Source organism: Phocoena phocoena, chromosome 17, assembly GCF_963924675.1.
Source record: "Phocoena phocoena chromosome 17, mPhoPho1.1, whole genome shotgun sequence".
Classification (NCBI taxonomy): domain Eukaryota; kingdom Metazoa; phylum Chordata; class Mammalia; order Artiodactyla; family Phocoenidae; genus Phocoena; species Phocoena phocoena.
The window spans coordinates 77,927,712-77,953,626 of NC_089235.1; the positions used below are offsets into that span (position 1 = coordinate 77,927,712).

The 25,915-nt window shown below is 47.5% G+C and overlaps 1 protein-coding gene across 5 annotated transcripts in view; it reads right to left on the reverse strand.

The window, feature by feature from the left end:
• Positions 1-21,550, reverse strand: part of TRAPPC9 (trafficking protein particle complex subunit 9) — a 514,113-nt gene extending 492,563 nt beyond the window's left edge. For 3 of the 5 annotated variants that reach the window (XM_065895755.1, XM_065895754.1, XM_065895751.1), the window contains exons 1-2: positions 12,401-12,984; positions 4,048-4,193 (exon numbers count right to left, since the gene is read on the reverse strand). In XM_065895755.1, coding sequence (XP_065751827.1) covers positions 4,048-4,193; positions 12,401-12,984 — 730 coding nt within the window. Of the gene's footprint in view, positions 1-4,047; positions 4,194-9,882; positions 9,904-12,400; positions 12,995-21,458 lie in introns of those variants that run through there. The other 2 variants (XM_065895753.1, XM_065895750.1) reach the window with 2 other exon arrangements.
• Positions 21,551-25,915: the final 4,365 nt, after the last annotated feature.

Consider the following 25,915-nt stretch of genomic DNA (forward strand, 5'->3'; position numbering starts at 1 on the left):
ATGTTGTCCCAGAGGTCTCTGAGACTGTTCTCAATTCTTTTCATTCTTTTTTCTTTATTCTGCTCCCTGGCAGTTATTTCCACCATTTTGTCTTCCAGCTCACTTATCCGTTCTTCTGCCTCAGTTATTCTGCTATTGATTCCTTGTAGAGTATTTTTAATTTCAGTAATTGTGTTGTTCATCACTGTTTGTTTGTTCTTTAGTTCTTCTAGACTCTTGTTATTTGTTTCTTGTATTTTCTCCATTCTGCTCCAAGATTTTGGATCGCCTTTACTATCATTAGTCTGAATTCTTTTTCAGGTAGCTTGCCTATTTCGTCTTCATTTATTTGGTCTTGTAGGTTTTTACCTTGCTCCTTGGTCTGTAACATATTTTTTGTCGTTTCTTTTTTTTTTTTTTTTTTGATGGGTCGTGCTGTATTCCTGTCTTACTGGTTGTTTGGCCTGAGACATCCAGCACTGGAGTTTGCAGGCAGTTGGACAGGGCCGGGTCCTGGTGCTGAGATGAGGACCTCCAGGAGGCCTCACTCCAATTGATATTTCCTGGGGTCTGAGGTTCTCTGTTAGCCCAGTGGTTTGGACTCAGAGCTCCCGCCACATGAGCTCGGGCCCAACCTCCAGCCTGGGAACCAAGACCCTGCAATTTTCGTGGCACAATTAAAAAAAAAAACAGAAAGAAAGAAAAGAAGGAGCAGTACAATATCAAAGAATAAAAAACAAAATAAAATTAGAAAGATAAAAAACATATTAGGAAAAATAAAACTATAATTGAAACAACTGCAACAAGGTAAAATGAAACCACACAGAAAAAAGAAGAAAAAAGAAGCAGGGGGAACAAGTCAAAAGGAGAGAAAAATAGCAAAGTATAAAGAATAAAATAAAATTAGAAAAACAAAAGATTTACTTGGAAAAATAAAAATATAAAAGAATCAACAACAATGAATCAACAAGGTAAAACAGAACCCCAATCTAAAAGAGGAAAAAAAAATAACTCTTGGCTCTGGGGGTGGCGTTTAGGTGGGGGTGCAACTTAGGCAGGGCCGGGGTTTAGGGTGGGGCGGGACCTAGGCAGGTTGGGGGTTGACGTTCAAGCGTGGGGCAGGGCCTCTGCTTAGGACCTGCCAGAAGGGGAGCGGCAGCACGTGGAAAGGAAGGTCTCTGGAGCTGGGTTCCAGGAGTTTGGAGGTGGGGCTCTGAGTGAGGGTGTGTGGGTGGGGATTAGGCCCAGCAAGGTTGGAGGGGGTCTCCGAGTGTAGAGGTGGGGCCCTGGGTGGAGGTGTAGGGGCGGGGCTTGGGCTCTGTGCCACAGGAGGGAGGCTCCGAGGGCAGAGGATTAGGCCTGGGAGCCCAACAGGCTTCCGGATGCCTAGGTGGACAGGGTGAGCACTGGCAGCGTTCCTTTCCGTTCCTTCGTGCCCCTTCCCCACTGTCTCCCCAAAGGTCTCCCCCGTCCCCGCTGGACCCCTAACCGTGGGTGGGTCCCACTGGGTGTAGGAACTCCTCCCCTTCCCCAGCCGCCCCTCAGCAGTGCCGTCCCAGAGGTCCGGCCTTTACTTTTGCTCCCCCTTCCCTCCCTCCCACTCCCTCAGGACCCATGTGGCTGGAGGGGGCCTTGGTGGGCAGAGGATCAGGTCCGGGATCTCAGCAGGTTCCCAGGGGCCCAAGTGGGCAGGGGAAACCTGGCCACGCTCCCTTTTGATCCTCTGCCCTCCCAATGGTTCCCCAATTTCCCCCTTCGGGCGTGGGATCCCTTCCCCTCCCCCAGCCACCCCTCAGGGGCTCCAGTCCCGTCCCACCTTCACTTCTCCTCCTCCTTCACTCCCCCCACACCCCACATCCTACCCAGTTGCTGGAGGTTCCTCCCATCCCCTTAGGTGTCCGTGGTCCCCCACCAGTGCCTGGTAGGTGCCCACGTTGTGAGGAGATGCAAATTCCGCGTCCTTCTAGTATGCCATCTTGACCATGTTAAATTTTTTAAGGGGTGTTTTTTTGGTTTTTTTTTTTTTGGCTGCGTTGGGTTTTCGTTGCTGTGTGCAGCCTTTTCTCTAGTTGTGGCAAGCGGGGGCTACTCTTCATTGTGGTGCACAGGCTTCTCATTGCTGTGGCTTCTCTTGTTGCAGAGCACAGGCTCTAGGCACAAGGGCTTCAGCAGTTGTGGCACATGGGCTCAGTAGTTGTGGCTCACGGGCCCTAGAACGCAGGTTCAGTAGTTGTGGTGCCCAGGCTTAGTTGCTCCATGGCATGTGGGATCTTCCCAGACCAGGGCTCGAACCCATGTTCTCTGCATTGGCAGGTGTATTCTCAATCACTGCGCCACCAGGGAAGTCCCGACCATGTTAAATTTTTATGAACAACAACTACGTTTCAAAACAACAACAATATGCTGGAAGAGGGGCACTGTTTGCATTTTTACAATTTTACATGAAATTTCTTTCATGTCTGGCTCGAGACAAGTGTACTGGATTCTCACACCTGCTTCTGCCCTCAATCTGCTGTGATGTCACACGTCCTGGAGCCCCCCGGAAACCCCACTGTGCGTTTCTGAGGGACCAAGAGTGAAATAAGCTGGCAGCACCCGGCACCACCCACTCCACCCAGCCTTCACAGGAACCCGACCTGCCCATTATCACTGGGTGGGTCAGGTGCCCGGTGGCATTCTTCCCGGATAAGCACCTAACCTTCAGCTCTACTCCACCAGTCCACAGCAAGTCATTATAGACCTCTCCTTCAAGAAAACAAAGTAAAACTCCTATCCACCTTTCCCCTCCTACCTAATCCTTTATCTGTTTCTTGTTTCTTTTCCATCTATTCCTTCTCTTTCTCACTTTTATCTCCCTATCCTCTTTAAGAAGCCAAATTATGAAATTTAAGTCCATTTTAAGAATTTATATTTTGTGTGTCCTATAGGACGCTGTTGATCTTCCACTGAAGAACCTGGTTACTTCATTCTGACTTGTATTTACCACAGTGGCTGATGGGCCCTCTGACTGAGCTGTCAACCTCTTCCGGGAAAGGACCCTGTTTCAGCCCTCACTCACGCCACATTTATTTAACAAGCACTCACAGAACATCTACAATATACTAGATGATGGACACACACAGACCACGCCTCCCACTCCCACCTCCAGGACATAGCCCCTGAAGGAGAAAAACACGCAAACAGGCAGTCCCAGCACAAAGGGTAAACTCCATGCAGACAGGATTCTGTACAAGACCTGCGGGCACCCACTGCGTGGAGGGGTCAGAAGAGGCTGTCCTTTGAAGGAGGTTTTCTTTTTTTTAAGTTTTTTTAATTGAGATATAATTCACATACTGCAAAACTCACCCACTTAAAAGTGTACGATTCGGGAGCTTTTGTATATTGACAGCTGTGCAACCCTTACCACTATCTAATTCCAGAACCTTTCCATCACCCCAAAGAAACCCCATGCCCATCAGCAGTCCCTCCCCATTCCCCCCTCTACCCAGCCCCAGGCAACCAGTAATCTGCTCTTTGCCTCTAGATTTGCCTATCCTGGACATTTCAGATAATCAGAATCATATAATATGTGGCCTTTTGTGTCTGATTCCTTTCACTTGACATGATGCTATCAGGGTTCGTCCATGTTGTAGTGGTATCAGTATCTCATTTGTTTTTATGTCTGAATAATGTTCCGCTATAAGGAGAAACATTTTGTTCATCCATTCATCATCTGACCTATGGATGAGGTTTTGAAGAATGAGGTGACTATCATGGGGAATGGCATTCTAAGCAGAGGGCAAGATGTGCTTTTCAAAAAAAAAAAAACAGAGCAACAAGGCAATTCAGTGTGTTTTTGAGGAAAGTGCATGCTTGCTTCAGCAGGACTTCAGTGCAGGGCTGGGTGGGAAAGTGGCAGGAGATAAGGTGAGGCAGTTACCCCGGAAGACTCCCCACTGCAACCAGCTCAGCTGACGGCTTCCCCTCCCTCTCCATATGTTTTTAGAGCCACCGTTTCTAGGTTTTCTCTTATTTCAAGTAGCAGTTGCTGTAATTACATATGTGATCATCTTCATCAGATAACCTTACCTCCAAGCCACAGAAAGTCATTCACTGAGCGAAGCAGCTCCACGGACATATGGTAATGGACCAGGGAGTCCTGCAGCATCCCGGCCTGCAGGCACAAATCCCCCACATGCTTCCGCATGCGCCCTTGGCACCGCTTCTTGTAATGTCTATAAAGTAAAATGCACAGAAATGTATCATTGCTAATGCCCGACTTCTGCCCCAAAAGCACACTGGCTAAGCACTTTTCAATTCCCTTGCTACAAAAAAATGCTAAGAAGGCAACCTTAGGCTCCACAATTGAAAGCCAGCCACCATCATTGCCAGTTTATGAGCAAAGTTATTTTTTAAACCTAATAGGATACACGTATTTCACATGGATAATATTAGAGCAGACTTTCTCTTTTCAAATTTTCCAATCACAACATTAGCACAAGAAAGTTTGTTTCAGCTTTTTAAAAAAATCAATTATCTTCCACTTTCTTAACCTCAAACCTATTATTATTTTATAAAGAGAGCTATGCTGCGTATTATAAGCCAACTGTTTGGCTTTTGCAAACAAGACCTTTGTCATCACTATTTCAGAGCAAGCTTTAATGATACTCTGAGAGGTGGGGCCTGGGACCCTCGCTAACAGCTCTTTAAATATTGGCAAGGATGTGCTATTAAATAATGCAAAAGCTTCTAACTCTGTATCAACTCAGAAACCAAAGAAACTACACCAAAATCCTGCTTTATCATTTTTAAATATTCCTATTCTTTTGAATATTAAATTTCTTAAAAGATAAGATATTTCAAGAAAAACAGCAGCTGTATTAAATTTCCTCTCACCAAGAAAGCAATCTTATCAAGAAAGAAAACCCCTATGCTAATCCAAAAGATGTGAAGTTTCTAGCTAAATGAATGTACAGATCTCAATACAAACTTAAATCCCATCAGATCTAACTCTGGAATGTAGCTTTTCTGTTCCAAATGTTTGCTGAACTAAGACCATCATGTAACACAGAGAAGGAGAGAAGAGGAAAGTCGGCCTGTCCTCCATCTGTTTTCTTCCCAGCCACAAGGCGCTGCTAGGATGGCCCCCGCCAGCAAGCCCTCCCCGTAAGAAAATACTGCATCTAAACTGCCCCGCCATCCCCAAGCACACCCTGCCATCTCTCCCCCACTGGTCACCTCAACAGCCCTCTAATGGTCTTCTAATGACCCTCCCACCCTGTACCACCCTCCCCTTCATCCCTGCCACACACACACACACACACACACACACACACACTCACACACTCACACACTCACACACACACTCTCTCACACACACACACACACACACACACACTCTCTCTCGCACACAGCCAGAGTGGCCTTCCCAAAGCACAAATCTGATTAGGTCACTCCCTCACTTCAAAGCCTTCAAAGTTTCCCCAGTACGGTTCTAGCCCTCCCGCCCCCGCACTGCCTCCTGCGTTCCCCAGCCTTACCACAGTACCAAGGCCCCCAGTGACCGCAGGGGCCACCTGACCCTTCGGTCTAGCTACTTCCCACTCACCTTAGGGCTCATTTCAACTCAATTTCTCAAGGAAGCCTTCCCTGCCTCCAACCTCTGCACCTGTGGGCCTCTCCCTTCCAAAGGTGGGCAGTGCTTGGCCTGCTTTCTTGCCGTGTCCTCCTGCTCTAACCAGAAAAGAATTCAGCGTCCAAATGCACATTTTCCTCCTCCATGGCCACGACTGTGGACTTTTAATACGTGGCTCAGTTTACAAATACCACCATGATGTTGACTCAACAGATTTTGAATTAGACTTTTTTTCAGTAGACTCTACTCCTATCCTGTTAGACTAAAATTTGCTTTAAAGCATCCTGTCTTAACTCTCCAAAAAAAGTAAATTATTACATCTTTGTATGAACTTACAAAGGTGCACATCTACTGTAGTAAAATATAGCCCAGAACATTTTCAAAAACAAAAAGTGCAATCACTGTGATCAGAAACAGTTGGTCTTGAAAATACAGGATTTTTACAAAAAGGAGTCAGCTAAATATGCTCATAGTTTTTCATATTAAGGTCATATGATTCAACAAAACAATATAAAATATTCTAAATTATATAAAAATAGAATGAACCCTAATACTTTGGAGAAAATCTCCAAAATACCATACAAACAAAATTCTATCACAGATTTATATAAATTAAAGTATTTAACTCTCGAAGTACTATATGTCCCAAGACTGGGTCATCTCAAGATTATTAGCAATTCTGTTCCAATCCTTTGAAAACACAGTAAGAAACAGATAAAGGAATTAAGTCAATTCGATTTGTAGTTAGCCAAACTACAAAATACTTTAAACTAAAATATTTTAAGCCAATTTTGGAATTTAGAATATAAGCTTTCTCATCAAAATTCTTTTTCCAAAAAGACATGGATCCTTCTTTCACGGATCATTTGAAAATGGTAATGTCACGTTTTTTAAGTCTCTCTAAAAGTTCAGAGTTCTTATCTATACATTATTAGAATAGTCACCTTGTATGACCATTGAATATGCTTATGGATAAGGAAAAAAAACATACGAGCAAACAGTATGACAAAGAAAAATACAACATGAAGCCACAGTGGCAAATAAATGTAACGTTAACACAAAATGCAAATATTCAAAATATGCCATAATTTGTTGTAAATTTCAAAACTAATGGTGAATTTCAAAGCCATGAGCAATAGAACTTAGCCAAAAATGTGAATATGCTCTAAATACTTCAAAGAGTTATTTCATTATTCTTACAAGTTATAAACACTGGGTTAAAGGAACTGGAAATAGGGATTGATAGAAAAATTAAAAACCCGATAACCCCTAAGTCATAATGGCCTCAAATCAATCATACCTAAATCACAGGCAAAGACCTGCCAGCCTCCCCAGATAAAGGGAAAGGCATCCTTTCTAGAAGCTCTGCAAAAACACCTAACACACAGCCGCAAGCACTGTCACAGAAGGCTTTCACACTGCACTTTACACTAAGGACAATTCAACTACAGATATACGCTGTATTATTCTCATGACTTCTGATCGGATGAAAGAAGAAAATGTTTCATATGTGTGCAATTTGGGTACTATTTATGTGGCTTGTGGGAAAAAAGGGCTTGGTATATTCTAATCCAAAAACCAATTTACATGCAAAGAATGTATATATTCAAATCCAAAGGAAAACCAGAGCTGCTCAACAACAGTTTGCAATTAAAATCCAAAGGAACTTGGATAAAGGTAATCTTTTTTTTTCTTTTTGGTATTATATAGTTTTAAAGGTATGTGCATAATTAAGTGATAGCTACAGCCCATGATTTTGCACTAGCATATTATGGACTGAGGAAACCTAGATTACGTGCATCGCGCATAAACACGCTGACAGGCGTCCCTTTGGTGGAGCTGAAGTTCCAAAGTAGACAACTTTATATTGTAAGACAGCTCTGAATAGAAAATAAGAAATGCAATGTTCTGTACTCAATTTCAGATGGTATATGGGCCATTAACTGATTCTGCATCTTGTCTTATGAAATCTTCCAATAAATCATCAATGTCGATTTCCTCCATCTGAACTGTTTTATGCTAAGGTTGGATATTTAACCTTCACTCCATAGAGAAAGCCCAGGCCTACCCTGCAGCACAGTTACATTCTGCTGAGGAAAGCAGATCAAGGGAGGGCTGGACAGTTTCCGTTACAAGTTCGGAAGTTTCTAAGTCTGATGTTGCACCTGTACGTCATTTGCAAGCATGTCATCATTGGCGTGAAATGAAGACCTTCAACACGGGGATGTAAAGCACACTGATGCTTCCTAACCATCAGACAAGTCTGAGCTTCATGACATAGACCTGCAGCACTTAAGTCGGAGACTTTTTCTGAAAGGCTCCAAAACTGATCCACTTTACCATTCCAGATGTAACAGGGAGGTAACGGAATTAGTAGTGAGAACACATCCTTGAAAGCCTGACAGGGCCGTGCTTGAATCCTGCTACAGCATTTACTAGCCCTGTGATGCTGGGCTAATGACTTAACCTCTCTGAGAAGGCTTCCCACTCTGGAAAAGGGGGCTGCTACCACCCACCTCAGATGGCATCGATGTGGCATGAATGAAATATGTAGGTGGGGAGGCTGACTGGTGCCTGATACAGAGCCTTGCTAGTTTCCCTCCCCCACCCTTCTCCCCTTATAAACTTGCATATTCCCCCTAATAAGTATCAAGCCCCTGGGATAGACTGTCCTATTCTTTGTATCCACCAGTGTAGTGCCTTACCCTTAGAAGGATCAAAAAAGAACTACTTCCTGCACAGTAACTATCAATGTTCTTAAGAGATTTGGATTTTTTTAAGTCTATTTTGAGGGGAAAGACTATTCCAGGACTATCCAACAGTCCTTCCACACATCAGCCCCTCCTCCCAATGCCCATCCCCTCCGCCCTCAGGTCCCCTGTCTGATCTGCCTTGTGTCCGTGGGGAAGATAGTCCACTGGACCTCAGGGCTCCACACCACCCCAGGCCTTCCTCCCTCCCTCAAAGAAGACCCCATCTTCTCCCCACTCCCATGCCACTTCAACTCCAGCTTCTGAGTCTAGGGAGCCATGGGAAAGGCCCTGCATCCAGGGCACAGCCCAGCCACCACAGGATCCCACCCTATGTTTCCCAACCCAGATGGCCTCAACTTCTTGCACTTGCTACACTTACTTCTGTTTTGTCCCGCCGCCCCAGAATGAGATGGACCCTTGCAGAAAGTCTGGCCTATTTTGATGAAAGATGAAGGGTCCACATTTGGACCAGAGCATTAAAGGAGAAACAAGGCCTCCTGGCCAGCACGGTGGTGCGGCAAAACCCTTCCCCAGGGGTGAGATGAACCGGGGGGAAGAACGCGAGGTCCTAGGTCAGCCAAAGCATCTCCCTTCACAGCTGACCTTGGGTGATGGAGTTGCAAACTAATGACATGCCCATCAGTGGCGGACATTAGCCTCAACAAATAAAGAATCAGCTATTTCTTGCCAACATGGGTTAAAAGTAAAGGCTGGTGCAGGGAGGGCCTATACATCTGCTAAGGTAAACCACAGACCTGGCTCTGAACGCTTATTGGCTAAAGCAGAGAGGAAGCCATGGTCACTTAGAGAGGCCCTTGTGTCCACCAGATCCAAATGAACTAGCTATCTAGGAGAAGGACATATTTTTCTGATACCTAGAAAACCTGCCCTCAGAAAGGGGGTAAAAGACTGGCATAGATTTTAGACTAGCCTCTGCCCCTTTATGACGGAAAGTTGCTCAGACAAAGTAAAGTAAATGGCATGGTCAAGGCAAAAGCAAAAGTAAATCTGGTGTCCGCTCCTCCAACAGCGTCCCTCCACGGCCAGCAGACCCCCAAGCCGGTCACCTCTTCACCAGTGACCACTGGCCAGTAAGCACACCATGCACATCGCCAGCGACAGCCAAGAACCGCAGGCCTAAGGCATTCATTTAAAAGCCAGAATCAAGCAAGGTGCGGCAGACTTTGACTTCCAAGTTAAAATATCCCGTGAAAACCCCTCGGCAGCCGCTTAAATCAATTAGCAACTCACTTCCTCAAAACGAACAAACAAAAATTAATTAGGGCTCATTTGTCACCAAATATAAGGAAGACCAAACAGGTTCCCCAAAGCAAGTGTTTGAATAGCTATCAAACACCAGTGGGTTATGTGCTAAAAAAGCGAAAATTCGAAAAAATTAGAAAATAAAATGATGACCAGGATAATACATGGATCAAAGCAGCAGTTAAGTTTTTGTTTTTTAAAGCGATGAAGGCGGTAAGAAGGCAGCACAGAGGGAAATCTAGCTATTTTCAATGTAACGTGTTCACAGCCTACCTTTTCAGACCCAACAACATACTCACAGGGCGGTATGAGAGAAAAAGAACAAAGGAAAAGAAAAGAAAGAGGAACAAGCAAAAATTAGAAACACACCAGAACAAAAATAACTTTGACAGCATGGTCAAGAATTGACGTGGGCTTTGATGAGGCCAGGGGCACACGTGGACGTTCAGTAAAGCCCACCCACACTTACAGCCCCTGGGAAGGCTGGGGCCTCAGGTTGGCGGCACCTGCCGTGGAGCCTGTCAGCGCCTCAAACCAAACCTCCACCTACATCTAGACGTTTCCTTTCGAGCCACAAAATGCAATCTCATTTCAGGTTGGACACTTTTTATCACCCCTACCAAGAGCCGCAGGAGAGTTAGGCTCTGTCACTGCACCTAACTGTTGTTTTAAAAATTAGATAACTGAGACTAGTGAAAGCAACAAGGGATGAACAGTGACTGGAGGAGAATGTGTTTGAGTTGAAGTCACTGGCATCAGTATCTCACTGAAGTGCATATGATGGCTGAGTGTTTATGGTACCGCGAGAACAGAATGGCCCCACCAGGAGGGAGGTTTCATTCACTCTGCGTAAACACTTGGGAATAGGATCAGCCACCATGCACCAAGCACAGTATCCTGAAACTAGTTGTTCCTGCCCAATTGCGAGCACAGATTTCAAAAGGCAAAAACAAACTGGCATTCCCTGGTGGGTCCGCAACCCCAAAGCCAAGAAGCTGATGAGCAGAAATGTCACCAGTGCCTCGTTTGGCAAGGATAAGGCACTGGTCACGGGGTCAGGGCAGGGTTCCTGGCTTCAGCCACTCACCCACTGGTCTGTCCAGGGAGGGGAAGGCAGTCCCTGCCGAGGCCACAGGCACTATGATGCTGTGTGCCCGTGAGGCCCCACCTTGTGAGGGATGATCACCACGGCATCCACCCCACCTGACGCCCGGGGCTCAGCAGGAGGCAACAGGTGTGGTGAGGAGCTGGCCGGGAGCGGGCCTGGTGCTGGCAGCTCTGCCCCTTGGTGGTGCCTGGGCTCCTAACCCTTGCCACCTCGGCTCCAAGGAGCAGAAGGGGAGCGCTGGCATGTAGATCACAGGGTCATGCGAAAACTAAGTACGGATCGTGGGTACGACATGCCTTGCCCTTTCCTTAGACCACACAGACGTGTCCGGGTGAGGAAATGAAAATTCCTCCAGACCCTGCCAGGCACCACCTGCAGGAGTGGCTCGGGGACTCTGTGCCTCTCACTCGCAGGGCTGCCTGGACTTTTTCCCTCAATTCTGTGACATCTTCTCCTCTAACTTATCAACAACCAGAAAGTCGGGTCTGACCTTAGATAAGTTCAGGAAACCCTGAGCACCTGCTCTGCAGCGGGCACTGCGGCACCCACACCATGTCCCCCATCCTCACCTGGGAGACCATCGTGCGACCTGTACAGAGCGGGGAGGACAGACTCAGGGCCCAGGGCCCAAGGCCAGGAGTGACACAGCTACCCACGCTCTCCCCAGCAAAGGGGACCACGTCTCGACAAAGGCGTGCGTCTCGTCCTCTCCTGCAGGAGGGACACCGCACTGGCCACACAGGGAAACTGAGCAGAGGGCAGAGAGGGGAAGCAGACGGCCCAGCAGAGCTCGTCAGCAATTCTGGTGACTTAATCACAGGGACAAAGTGAGGACTGAACTTTCCCTGCTCTGTCTGACACTCCCTGAGACACAGAAACCATGAACATACCTTCCTCTGCGTGGGGCACTCTTTCGGAAGCCCCCGTGGCATTTCTGATACCCTAAGCATAAGCGGGGGCTCCGGCGCTGCCGTGGCGTGGCCCTCTGGCAGGAGGAGGACCTGAGCCCTGCAGGCTCCCGGGGACTGGGAGGCAGGAGGCACGGCCCGACCCCCAGCTCAGCTAGCACCTCACTGGGCCGCCTCTCCGCGTTCAGCACCTCATCTGCACATTGAAGGGATGAGGCTGAATCAGCCTTCACGCCGTGCCGGAGGGCAGCGCTGCCCAGCAGGAAGACAGTGTGAGCCACGCAAATAAGGTCTTCTAGTTTGCACATTTTAAAAAGTGAAAACCAAACACTCGCAACAGATTTTAATAACGTATTTTATTTAATCTAATACATGTAAAGTGTTATTTCAACATGTAATCAATAAAAAAGAAATACTGAGATAGTTTACACTCTTTTTCCTAGACTAGGTCTCAGCATCTGACGTGCATTTTACCTACAGCACATCCCGGCTCAGACCAGCCTCCTCCACAGTCATAGTGACAGTGGCTACCCTACTGGACAGCGCTCCAGGGGGTCCCACCAGGGCTCCCAGCTGAAAAGGGGCAGTAAGTGTCCACACGAACCCTAAAAGGATTTCCCTGAACCAAAGGCTGTCCCATTTTTAAAAGTCTGAAAACCAGTGGACTACACCCTTTTCCCCCTGCTCCCTTGCTTCTACACTCCCACTTGCTTCTCCCTTTCTGGAGGTCGGGAAGCAGCCCACGCTGAGGAGCCTGGGCTCCAGGGAGACTTACCTACTATCCGTGTCCAGTCCCACGAAGTCCTTCTTCTCGAATGGGATGCAGAGGAGCGGGATCTTGTCCCCGGACTTGTCCGTGGCCCTGTCCAGACGCTTGGACTCAAGCACAATGAACAGCGACTCGATGAAGTCCTCGATCCTCTTCTCCACCGTCCCGCAGTCCTCGTAGCCGGGGTAGAAGGCCACGTCGGTGCGCGGCTGCTCGGCTATCTCCCCCTGCAGCCCGAAGACGAAGAGCCGCGAGTCGTAGAGCGTGGAGCCGTAGATCTCTTTCTGCACGTGGAACTTCTCGAAAGTCTGCGGCCAGTCCTTGGCCGAGAAGCAGTCTGTGATGGTGATGAGGCCCACGACCTTGCGGTGGGTCTGGAAGTCGCCCCACTCGTTGTTCTCGGGCGGGTAGTGGTGCCGATAGCGGATATAGAGCACGCGCTGCGAGTCGCGCACGCTGATCTGGCTCACGGACGAGATCCTCTTGTAGATCTTGAAGAAGTTCTCCTCCGAGACGATCCCCACGGGCTGGACCACCACGAGGAGAGTCTGGTGGTCCTCAGCACACTGCATGTAGTCAGGGACACTCATGGTGAAGACCCTGCCCAGAGAGAAAAAGAGGCTTTGAGGCGCACTGGGTTTTGCAGGCTGCCAGCGCACTCGGGGATGCGGTGGTGCTGGCGTCCACCAGCTGGAAGGCAGGGTAAGCCCCGAGCAAAGCTGTGGGGAACAGTTTGTCCTTAGAGTTCTGCATATGACTATCACAGCTCTTATCACAACCCCCTGCTCTTGGACCAGGCTTGGAGCTCCTGCAGAAAAGGGGCCATCTCTTGTTTTCTGTTTCCAACTCCTGGCCAGGCGCCAGGCACTGATGTGGAGTCAGTGCTCAGAAAGCTGAATAAATGACTGAACAACGGAAGGAACTGCTTCCCCAGCCCCTCAGCAGAACAGAATGAAAAGAACCACAGTGGAATCAGATGGCCTGGACTTGAACTCCAGGCCACTTGAGCTCCTGAACTGAAAAATAATGGCGATAATAAAACTTGCTTGCTAAGAAGATATCTGGATTGAGGAAGGCTGCAAATGCAAAGTGCCAGGCATACTGCCTGACGTAGAAGGAGAGGCTCTACACGGTTACTATCCCTCCTTTATGAACTGTGTTTCCTTGGGAGAGTTTTAATAACCTCTCTGAGTGAATTTTGTTAGATATAAAAAGAAAGCAACATTAACAATACTCCGATAAAAATTTAAAAAGAAAGAAAGAAAACAACATTACCTGATTCTCAGTACTGTTGAAGAATTCAATTAGATAACCCATAGGAAAGCATCTGGCCCACAGGAGTTAAAAAATGTTTGCTGAATGAATGAACAAACAAGCAAATGAATGCTGCCCCCTTCCACAGACCATCATAATGGCACTGCCCAGAAATGTGAAGCCCACGTTCCACCCCTGACTCTACACTAACAACGTCAGTGACCTGGGGCAGGCCTGTGTGCTTCTTTAAACCCCAGTTTTATCATGAATTAAAATGTGGATAATAACACAAACCTCAAAGGGCTAGTGAGTCAATGTTCTGGTTTTAATATGGTACCATAACTTTGCAAGACAGTACCATCAAGGGAAACTGGGCAAAGGGTCCATAAGCTCTCTCAATATTATCTCTTACAACTGCATGGGAATCTACATTACATCTCAAAATAAAAGGTCTAATTTTTTTAAAGGCCATTGAGATTAAATGAGCTCATTGTATCAAATAAGGAATACACCATACAAGGAGGGAAACGCCTAGCCCGTGAGATACACTCAGTAAATCTTTCCACTGACCTCACTGGTCTCTCCTACTTCAGAGTACAGGGGTGGGTACTCGCGGCCAGAGACCGCTGTACTGTGAAGCCAACAGAGCTAATGGCCCCCACTTGCAAGGGCCCCTTCCATGGCCCTATATCTAATTTTGCATTTGTGTTTTCTTTTTCTTGACTAGGAACTCCAAACTGCATAGGCTTCGGTTCACCAGAACCTGATGAAACAATAAAAATAAAAGGCCGGGCTTCCCTGGTGGCGCAGTGGTTGAGAGTCCGCCTGCCGATGCAGGGGACACGGGTTCGTGCCCCGGTCTGGGAGGATCCCACGTGCCGCGGAGCGGCTGGGCCCGTGAGCCATGGCCGCTGAGCCTGCGCGTCCGGAGCCTGTCCTCCGCGGCGGGAGAGGCCACAACAGTGAGAGGCCCGCGTAACGCATAAAAAAAAAAAAAAAAAAAAAAAAAAAAAAAAAAAAGGCCGTTTCCACTAGACCTCTGAGTACGTCCAATGGCAGGGATTTCATCCTGGGCTGAGAGCAAGAGGACTGGGGAGGGAGGTGGGAGCAATTTGGGGCACGCAGATCCTGGGGCCACCTACCCCATGCTGGACTTCAGAGTCAACCCTCACCCTCCAGGAGCTTCACAACACACCTGGACAGAGCAGCAGGAGAAAGTTTTTTGGTTGTTTTTTTTTTTTTTTAAGAAAACTCTGACCTGCTAACTGGTCTTGTTTCTACCCAGGACACAAAAAGCTTATGTGTATATTATCTCATGAAAACCTCTAAATAATATCACCCCAACTTTACACATGAAGAAACTGAGGGAAAGAGAAGTCGGTCACATTGTGTAAGATCACAGAGAGGCCACATCAGCTACAGTATTGAAAGGCAGGCGCTCCCGCTCCCCCACCCCAGCCCCTGCCCCGGCACTCACGCTGCAAAGTGTGATACACTGGCCCCCGGCCCCTCCCTGCAATAATTCTCTGCAGAGTCTTTTCTGCACCTCCTGGAAAGAACCAAAAGCACATCAACTTTCAACAAAGATGGATGTCACCCCTTGGGGGACGTATCAAAATCTTAAGCATTGGGGTGGGTGGGGAGGGAGATTTGAGAGTTTTCTGTTTCTAAAAGGTGGCAAAGATATTGAAAAACCCTTATCTAGTCTAAGCCTTCATTGTGCAGAGAAGAAGACGGAGGCCCAGAGTAGATGAAAAAAGGCCCTTATAAACAAATTTTGCTTCAGCGCAGCACCGAGCAAGCCCTGGACCCTGCTGAATGGGTGCAGGATCTGTGCAGGATCTGTAAGGCCCAGGAGAACAAGTGTTAGAAAAAAGAAAGAGAGAAATCATACAAGGTCCTCTCTCTACAATACCGTACAATCATGTTTCATCAAGTTTTTCCATATTTGTGCATCCAAAATTAAGGTGGGCTAAATCAAGGTATAATAAGTCATAGAAATCAGGAAGTTTGAACCGTAATGGAAATTCCAACCTTTACTGTGTCTTTTCCCAATTCAAGCATGTGCTCGGTGGGCACTCCCTGCACCTGGCCCAGAGTTCTCCCAGACACAGATCTTTATTCACATGTCACACATCACACACAGGCCCACCAGAAGAAAAACACCTACAGATAAGATGGAACCAATGAAAGTGAAAGCGGCCAACCAGCATGTATCATTCGCAAAAAGGATGCTGCTCCCATCAGCAGTAGGCGGCAGAGAACTCCCTGCAAGCACCACGTGCATCGGGTTGGCTCCAGCACTGGCTGTCACTCTTTGTGACCATAAGTGAGTCACGTAGCTTCACTGAGGTTAGTTTTCTCTTTTGTGCAAGGCTATGGTTGAAACTAATGATATATAAAACCTCATCACTCACATCCCCAACATCTAGTGAGGACTTCCCACGTGCCAGGCTCTGTAGAGAGGAAAAGGTAGGCTCCCAGATATATCCATGGGTAGAAAAAGTTTATATCATAAAGATGTTCATTCTCCCCATTTTGATATACAGATTCAACACAATTCTGATTAGAATTACTAACAGATTTTTCGTGGAATGTAACAAGTTAGCTTATGGTCAATAGCCAAGAAACTCCTGAGGAACGACCAATGGGGAAGGGCATTTGTCCCACCAGACATAACTGCTAATGGAACATAGGGTTTCTTTGTGGGGTGATGAAATGTTCTAAAATTGATTGTGGTGATGGTTGTACAGCTCTGTGAATACCCTAAAAACCACTGAACTGTATATTTAAATGGTTTAACTGTATAGCATGTGAATTATATTTCAGTAAGTCTGTAGGGAAACAAAAAACCTATAGTCAGCACAGTATTGGCCCAGGGATAGAGAGAAAAATGGAAACGTCATCAAGCCCAGAACCAGACCCACACATGCACGGCAATTTGAAATACAGCTGAGGTGCCTTTCTAGGACAGGAGGAAAGGACAGACTCTCCAACAGTAGTACTGGCACAATGGGTAATCCATGAGTAAGAAAAAGATGCATAACCCAACCAGAAAATGGACAAACAGACATCTTTGAAGAGGAAACTCAAGTAGCCAAACGTGTACAGTAAGGTGCTGCACCTCAACGGCGATCAGGAGACAGCAAATTAAAACCACAGGAACAGGGCTTCCCTGGTGGCGCAGTGACTGAGAGTCCGCCTGCCGACACAGGGGACACGGGTTCGTGCCCCGGTCCGGGAAGATCCCACATGCCGCGGAGCGGCTGGGCCCGTGAGCCATGGCCGCTGAGCCTGTGCATCCGGAGCCTGTGCTCCGCAATGGGTGGGGCCACAGCAATGAGAGGCCCGCGTACCACAAAAAACAAACCCCACAGGAACAGACCATTTCATACCCACCAGACTGACCAAAAATAAAAACAATTATTGTGGTAACATATACATAACACAAAACTTACCTTTTTAAATGTAGAGTTCTATGGCATTAAGTACACTTACATTGCTGTGCAACCATCTCCAGAACTTTTTCACCTTCACCACTGAAGCTCTGTCCCCATGAAACACTAACTGCCCATCCCCCCACCCCTGGCACGCCCCCATCTACTTTCTGTCTCTAGGAATCTGACCACGCTAGACACGTCACATAAGTGGAATCATATGCTATTTGTCCTTTTGTGCTGGCTTATTTCACTTAGCAGAATGTCTTCAAGGTTCGTCCATGTTGTAGCATGCATCAGAATCTCCTTCTTGTTTAATGCTGAATAATATTTCATTGTATATATATATATATATATATATATACCACATTTTATTGATTCATTCATTGAAGGTCATTTGGGTTGTTCCTAGCTTTGGCTACTATGAATAATACTATTATGAACATGGGTATAAAGACAAAATGTTTTAAGTATAAAAACACCATGTGTCTGCAAAGATGCAGACCAAAGGTAACTCCCCTGTTTGACAGGTGGCACGTATTCTGGCATGTGGCTGGCAGGTTCACAGAAGCAAGAACTGAAGAGAACGCAAATGGCCACCGTCAGGAGAATGGGTAACTAAACTGTGGTCGTTTAACACAATGAAATACTTTAGAACAGTGAAAATGAATGACCTAGAGAGACATTGCAGGAACAAAGATGAATCTCAAAAACATGATGGGCAAATAAAGCAAGTTGTGGATTGATACAAGCAGCACCATTCCATTTATGTAAAGTTTAAAAACAGGCAACACTTAAACAGTATCTTATTTACACATATGGCAAAATTATAAAGAAAAAGTAGGGCTTCCCTGGTGGCGCAGTGGTTGAGAGTCCACCTGCCAATGTAGGGGACACGGGTTCGTGCCCCGGTCTGGGAAGATCCCACATGCCGCAGAGCGGCTGGGCGTGTGAGCCATGGCCTCTGAGCCTGCGTGTCCGGAGCCTGTGCTCCGCAACGGGAGAGGCCACAACAGTGAGAGGCCCGCGTACCGCAAAAAAAAAAAAAAAGAAAAAGTAAATTTGGATAGTGGTTACCTGGGTGGCAAAGAGGAATGCAGTTTGAAAGGGAAGCAGTGGGCTTCAGAAGCAGTAGTTATGTTCTGTCTCTTAAGCTAGATGGTAGATCCAGCGGTGCTTGTTTTGCCATTCTTTAAACTGTACATACATGTTAAACATTTAACATAAGAGTTAAAAAAGGAAGAAGGGGGACTTCCCTGGCGGTTAAGACTTCACCTTCCAATGCAGGGGGTGCAGGTTCCATCCCTGGTCAGGGAGCTATGATCCCACATGCCTGGCAGCCAAGGAACCAAAACATAACACAGAAGCAGTATTGTAACAAATTCAATAAAGACTTTAAAAATGGTCCACATTGGGCTTCCCTGGTGGCGCAGTGGTTGAGAGTCCACCTGCCGATGCAGGGGACGCGGGTTCGTGCCCCGGTCTGGGAAGATCCCACGTGCCGCGGAGCGGCTGGGCCCGTGAGCCATGGCCCCTGAGCCTGCGCGTCCGGAGCCTGTGCTCCGCAACGGGAGAGGCCACAACAGTGAAAGGCCCGCGTACCGCAAAAAAAAAAAAAAAACAAAAAAAGGAAGAAGGTCGAACTTCAAACTTACAGTGCGTGTTTCAGCAGGTTGGCTAGTTTCAGGGCCTGGCCCCCGCCCTTCTCATCTATCAGGAGATTATGCTACTGCCCCTGCCAACACCCCTCTTCTACAAGCAAAAAAGTTGATGCACAAAAAAGGCAAGTGTGTTACAGGTGCACAGGTGGCCTGTGGGTCTGACACAGGTTGAGGACAGGAGGTGTTCAATTTCTCTTCTCTGAAGTAAAATGAGAAAAATATAAACAATGTATATTAAGCTTCCCATAAAACTAAAGTAAGTTTAGTAAGTGCTTTATAAATATTAACTACTATTGTTATCATTTATTTTTAGGTTATGAACTGTCTCGTTTTTTGCTGTTAAAACATTCTTTTTTTTTTTTAATTGACTGCGCCCCACGGCTTGTAGGATCTTAGTTCCCTGACCAGGGACCGAACCCGGGCCACCGCAGTGAAAGCACAGAGTCCTAACCACTGGACTGCCAGGGAATTCCCAAACATTCTTGCTTTATAAAACAATGGGGGGGGGGGGAGATGGCGCTTGTTCTTCCATTATTCTATCTGGGCAAAAATAAAAATTGACAAGCCTATGATTGGCCCTCCAGCTTTTTAGCACTTACCAATCTATGAAATCTAAACAATGAAGTCACCCTGGACTAAAAGACCCCTCTGGGTCCCTTCCAGTTCCAACTAGGCCCTGAAAAGCAGACCAGCAATCAAATCCATGCCACAGCTCAGTAAACCTTACAACCTCAGGCAAGGGTTTTCCCTGAAGCAGCTCAGTATTAGCAAACTTCTTGTTCACTTTTGCCCCAGATTCAAAATATGCAAGTACCACGGGAGGCAATTTGTCTCATATACAAGGTAGGAAAAGGGCTGCACTGGGCGCTTTACAACTTATCATAGTCAGATGTCACAACAACCCTAAGAAACAAGCATTCCCATTTTCAACCTTACAGATGAGGAACCAGGCTCAGTCAGCTGCTCAAGGTCTCCTAATCTGTAAGGGGTAAACTGGAGCCAGGTTCCAGAGTCCATGCTTTTCCACTACTTTCTTCAAGGGAGAAAGAACCTGATGAAATAAGCCCTGGCACTGAGCCAGCTCTGGTGTCTGAGACTAATCTAATACAAAGATTAAAACATCAAGAATATATTTCTTCAACTTGGTAGTTCCTCAAAAAGTTAAACATAGAGTTACCATATAAACAGCCATTCTACTCCTAGGTATATACCAGAGATTTGAAAATACGTGTCCACACAAAAACTAGTATGCGAACATTCATAGCAGTATTATTCCTAAGAGCCAAAAAGTGGAAACAACGCAAGTGTCCATCACCTGACAAATGCATAAACAAAATGTGATCTATCCATAACAATAGAATATTACTTAGCCATAAAAAGCAACAAAGTACTGACCCTACTACAACATGGGTGGACCTTGAAAACGTTATGCTAAGTGAAAGAAGCCAGGCACAAAAGGCCACATACTGTATGATTCCATTTACATGAAATGCCCCAAATATGCTACTCCTTAGAGACAGAAAGTAAATCTGTGGCTCCCCGGGCTGCAGGAGGGGAGACTGCCAACGGGTATGGAATTTCTTTTTGAAGTGAGGAAAATGTTCTGGAATAATAATGGTTGCACAACTGTGAATATACTAAAAACCACTGAAATGTACAATTTAAATGGGTGGACTTCATCGTATGTGAACATTATCTCAATAACGCTGTTATTTGATAAAATATTTCTTGACAACTATTTTTCCCTCTATACTATTGGACTGTCCCACAGTTTAAGAAAAACAAAACAAAAAACCTTGCCAGGACATCTTTAGGACTGCAATATTCCTGGTTCTCCAATATCATGCCTCTAGTGCTGCTATTTCGTGTTAAGGAATACTATCTGGGCTGGACTAGGAAACGACAATTAACTACGTTTTTAAAATCGCCAGTCGCGTTTAAACTGGGGCGGGGAGAGGATGGAGGATGTCACAGCCTCATACCCTCAACTCATCTTTAACTAAACCGAGCCCTGCTTTCAACACTGTAATCCCTCTCTCTATAAAAACACGTGAAATCCACAAGAACCCCATCCGAACACCAGAAAACTCCGTGTTAAAGGGCATTCACGTGGGGCAAATGAGCCGAGGGAGGAGACCAAGGCAGGCACTGTGCTCTCTCTTCCCGAGACTTGGCCGGGAGAAGCCGGACTTTGCAATTCGAGGAGCTCATCCCCGGGAATCAGCGCCTGCCGCCGCCGAGCGGGATCTGAGACACTTTGAGTCCAAAAGAGGAGGAGGAGGAAAAAGGAGAAGAGGGCCTCCCGGGACCGCGGGGCGGGGAAGGCGGCCGGGGGCGCGGGCTGCAGCGCCGCCCGGAGGCCGGCCCCAGCCGGGTCCCGAGACCCGCCGGCCCGGGGTCAAAGGGCCGAGGAGAGGGAGGCCGGGCGGAGGGGGGCCCGCGGGCGGAAGAGGGTAAGGGGACGACAGCCGAGAGCTAAGGAGAGCCAGGGCCGGGCCCTCGGCAGGTGCGGACGCGGCCGTGGACAGGTGTGGCCGGGCTCCGGGCAGGGTAACGGGGCTGGGGCAAGTGGCCCGAGCAGGTGTGGGCTGAGGCGAGCCCCTCGGCGGGACACACGCTGGCTGGCGCCCTCGAGCGCCGTGACACACGGACAGCCCTCCCGCAGCCGACCCGACACCCTCCCTAACCGGGAGCCCCCCACCTTGCACTTACACAGCCGGACCCCCGGGCCCGGAGCCAACGGCCTGGCGGGCGGCGGGGCCGAGCAGCCTCTTCGGACGCACCCCCGGCTCAGAGCGGGAGCTTCCGACCAGCGGCTGAGCCGGCACCGCCCCTGCGCATGCGCAGGGCCCGTCCCGGGCCGGGAATCCGCTCCGGGTTTTGGAAGAGACGCCGGGGAAGCGAGGGAAGGAGGAGGGGGAGGAGAGGAGTGATGAAAAGTGGAGGGAGCTAGATGGTCGCTGGGAGGGACACGGAGGAGGAAGGAGACGGAGGGACCCATAGGGAGAAAAGGGGAAGGAGAGCAGCTGAGAAGGAAAGAAAAGCTTTGGCTCCTGGGGCCGCGCACCCCGAAGGAGATGCCACTCCTGCCTCCGCGCGCCTTTCCAAGCCCTCAAGGCGCGCAGCTCAAATTTCACCTCCGTGGTGCAGCCCTCCAGCCCAGGCCTTTGCAAAACCGCTACGGGATCACACTCCTAGCCCTCGCGCCGAGCCGGGCTTCGTGTCGCGCACCCGCAGGCGTTGTCGCCAGTGCTCTGAACTACCTTGGGGAGAGTATAAGTTCCCCTTTTACAGGCTGAGAAACTGAGGCCGCGTGTCTCCAGGGCATGCCTTATGTGCAAGGCCACAGGGGCTGGGCGGGGCCGGGAAGTAGAAGGTCAGAGCCCGAGCCCCAAGCAGACTGCCCGAGGGCTGGTGCTTGGTCCCCATTCCTCCTTGGAAACCCACTCCTGACTCTGGGGGTCCCGTCTAGGGCTCCGAATAGGCCCCCTGGTGTGGGACAGCTGTCCTTAGTTCCAGAGCCCAGCTTGCTAGGTAGGGGCAGAAGGAGTTATCCAGGTTAAAAATAAAGAAATAAAACTTAAAAAGGAATTCACATACATAGGTTGGAATGTGCATAGCATATTTGAAAAATACACAAGTAATTGTCAACAGTGGCATCTCCAGAGAGTGTTGAGAGAACAGAGGATGAGGGAGACCTTCTTTCCCTTGTGTATTTTTGTGTTCTGTTTTAATTTTTTTACCATATGCATGTATGTCTCTTTAAATAAGAAAAAAAAAGTGTAATGGTGGACAGGAATAGTTCAGCCAATACAGCAGCCATGGAAAAAACTGAGCCATCATTACTTTACTCCAGCAAGCATTTATTGACTCTCTGCTCTGTGACCAGTGGTGTTTTATGACTTTACTATTTATATTTTTTTTATAAAATAGTAATACGCTATCCCTCATACCTGCCCTGGGCCAGTGGAAAACCAAATGAGTTTTTACTGAATTGTTTTCCAAAGAGTAGGAATGAATTACAAACAGAACACATCTTCAGGGCAAAACAGGTGGAACGGATTTCCAGCACACAAGACAGCCAGGAAGGATTTTCAACACAGGTGCCCAGAGGCTAAGAGAGAATGCTTCCAGGACCCTACAAAAAGCCGCCCAAGGTGGCTTCTCCATGGCGCTGAGAGCACAGGTTGACAATTACAGAACACAGAAAACAGACATTAAAAGAGGCCACCCTTTATGGAGGTCTAAGTGCCAGGAATAGAGCTCCCTGTTTAGCACACGATGTCTTCATAAGATCGATACAAGGTAGCTATTCTTAGCACTGAGGTCCAGAAAGAACACTCCACTTGGCACACAAGTGGCTGGTGCTATTTAGGATTCAAATCCCAGGCTGTCTGTGTCGCCTGCGCTCTTTCCATAGTCCTTCTTTGTTCTCATTCTCTCTATAAATGGATAAGAGAAGCAATTTGGAAAGCAAGATTGAAAGCTGGCAAAAGGAAACATTGTTATTTTTGTACAATGTTTCTGTTTACAATGTACTCACATTAATTTATTTTATTGTCCCAGCAAATCTGTGGGGGAGGGAGGGAGGAGACTACTCTGCATTCTGACCAATGAGAAAACTGAGGCTCAGAGAATGTAAAGGCTAGCCACAGCCTCCCAGCCATCAGAGGGAGGTGTCCAGACTTGTCCCAGGTATATCTTGCTTCTGGAGTTAAGTTGCTTACATAGTTTTAACGTTTCCTGAGCATCTCCTCTGAATGCTGAGAATTCAACGAATATACCAAACCTGCTCTCAAGGAGTTTTAGACACTTAAAGTTGGATTGGAAGGGACATCTAAAATCATCAAGTCCAACCTCACACCCACACCAGAACCCCTCTATAAAAAGTCCTAACAGGGCTTCCCTGGTGGCGCAGTGGTTGGGAGTCCGCCTGCCGATGCAGGGGACACAGGTTCGTGCCCCGGTCCAGGAAGATCCCACATGCCGCGGAGCGGCTGGGCCCGTGAGCCATGGCCGCTGAGCCTGCGTGTCCGGAGCATGTGCTCCGCAGCGGGAGAGGCCACAACAGTGAGAGACCCGCGTACCGCAAAAAAATAAATAAATAAGCATCATCGCACACACACACGTGCTTGCACACACGCAAACACACACAGAAAAAAAAAAAAAAAAAAAAAGTCCTAACAGAGGTGGAAAGTTTCATACAATGATACAGGGCCCTGTTAGAAAGTTCTCTCATAAGGCAAATCTACTTCCCTGAAACATCCAATCGTGCATGCAATCTCAAAGATGAAGACCAATGCCCAAAGAGGCTTGGTGGGGTTGAGAATTACCACTGAAACCAGTCAAAAGTGCAGGTCAGAGCATAAACTCCATTACTCACTAACTATATAACTCAAATATCTTCACATATAAAATGGGAATAATCACTTCATAAGGTCACTCTCAGGATTAATAAAAGCAAGTATGAGAAAGCACTTTGAGACAGAGTGGGATAGATCTAAGTTCCGTTTCAATTCTTTCAAGCGCTACTTGTATGGCCTTGGGATAGGGTGATCATGTATCCTGATTTGCCTAGGACAATCCCAGTTTATGCCTGTTGTCCTGGCAAAAAGTGTTCTGGTTGGGTCATATGATCACCCCACTTTGGGCAAAGCCCATCACCTCTTAGGATTTCTGATCCACCAACAGTATTATAAAGGCTTCCTTACTCCTTTCCATGTTGTAGGGCTCTCTTCTACCATGCAGTCCACTTGGATACTTCTCCATAGGGCCATGTCTCACCCGGGCTTTCTAGTGCCCAAGCCAATAGGGAACAGATTTGCTTATTTATCACCATGAAGAGCCAGCCACTTGAGCAGGGCTTTCACATCTATTCCCTCAAAATAACAAAATCCTGGTAGCTACCATTTACCCCGCAGGTAAAGTACAATGTGCTTGGTACAAATGTCTCATATAATCTCACAATGGCCCTATAAGGTCGGTTGTTCTAATGGAGGGGACTAAGCAGTAACACTCCTTTTTTCTCTTCCAGAGTGTGGAGCAATTGAGAAATAAGACAAAAGAATCAGACAATGGATATTTACAAGTCAATTTTATTAACAATACGTCGGTTGAAGAGGGTGCTTTAGATCTGGAGCCAAAAGTTTGGTTTAGGTTTACTAAAGCCTTCACCTTAGAATTAGCCAGCCTTGAGAACCCTCCTACACTGGTGGGAATGTAAGATGGTATAGCCACTGTGGAAAACAGTATGAGGGTTCCTCAGAAAACTAAAAATAGAATTACCATATGATCTAGCAATCCCACTCCTGAGCATATAACCAGACAAAACTATAATTCAAAAAGAGGGCTTCCCCAGTAGCGCAGTGGTTAAGAATCCGCCTGCCGATGCAGGGAACACGGGTTCAAGCCCTGGTCCGGGAAGATCCCACATGCCGCGGAGCAACTAAGCCCTTGCGCCACTGTAGTGGAATAACTGAGGACGTGGAAAGGAGACGTGACCCATGAGCGCCCCCTGCCCAGCAAACTGGGGGCTGGCGAATAAGCAGGAACTGCAAACAGTCCTGGTTGCTTTGAGTGCCCCACCCCACCCCCGGCAAACCGGGGCCCTGCGAATAAGCATTGAGTGCTTCGGGCACTGATCCATGAGATGTCCTCAGTATAATCAGAATGGTGGGAACGCAAGGCAATGTCCTTGTGCTGCTTTTGCGGTCAAGGACGAAGCACTGCACGTCTTCAAGGAAGCCCATTGTTGCCTGTATAATCAATAAAAGCATATGTTGCTGCTTTGGCATTTTTGGAATGTTAGAAAACAAGTCTTAAAATGTAAACATAGATAATGCTTAAATGAAAGCTACTACAGCAGGACAGACGGCGCTGTTTTGCCTGAGCGAGCGGCAGCCCTCTACTACAATTCATCTCGTGTGATGAGCTTACTTGCGGCCTTGTCATAAGAAAACTGCAACACGCCACAACTACTAAGCCTGTGCTCTAGAGTCCGTGAGCCACAACTACGGAGCCTGCATGCCACAACTACTGAAGCCCGCGCGCCTAGAGCCCACGCTCTGCAATAAGAGAAGCCACTGCAATGAGAAGCCCGTGCACCGCAACGAAGAGTAGCCCCTGCTCACTGCAACTAGAGGAAGCCCCGCACAGCAACGAAGACCCAA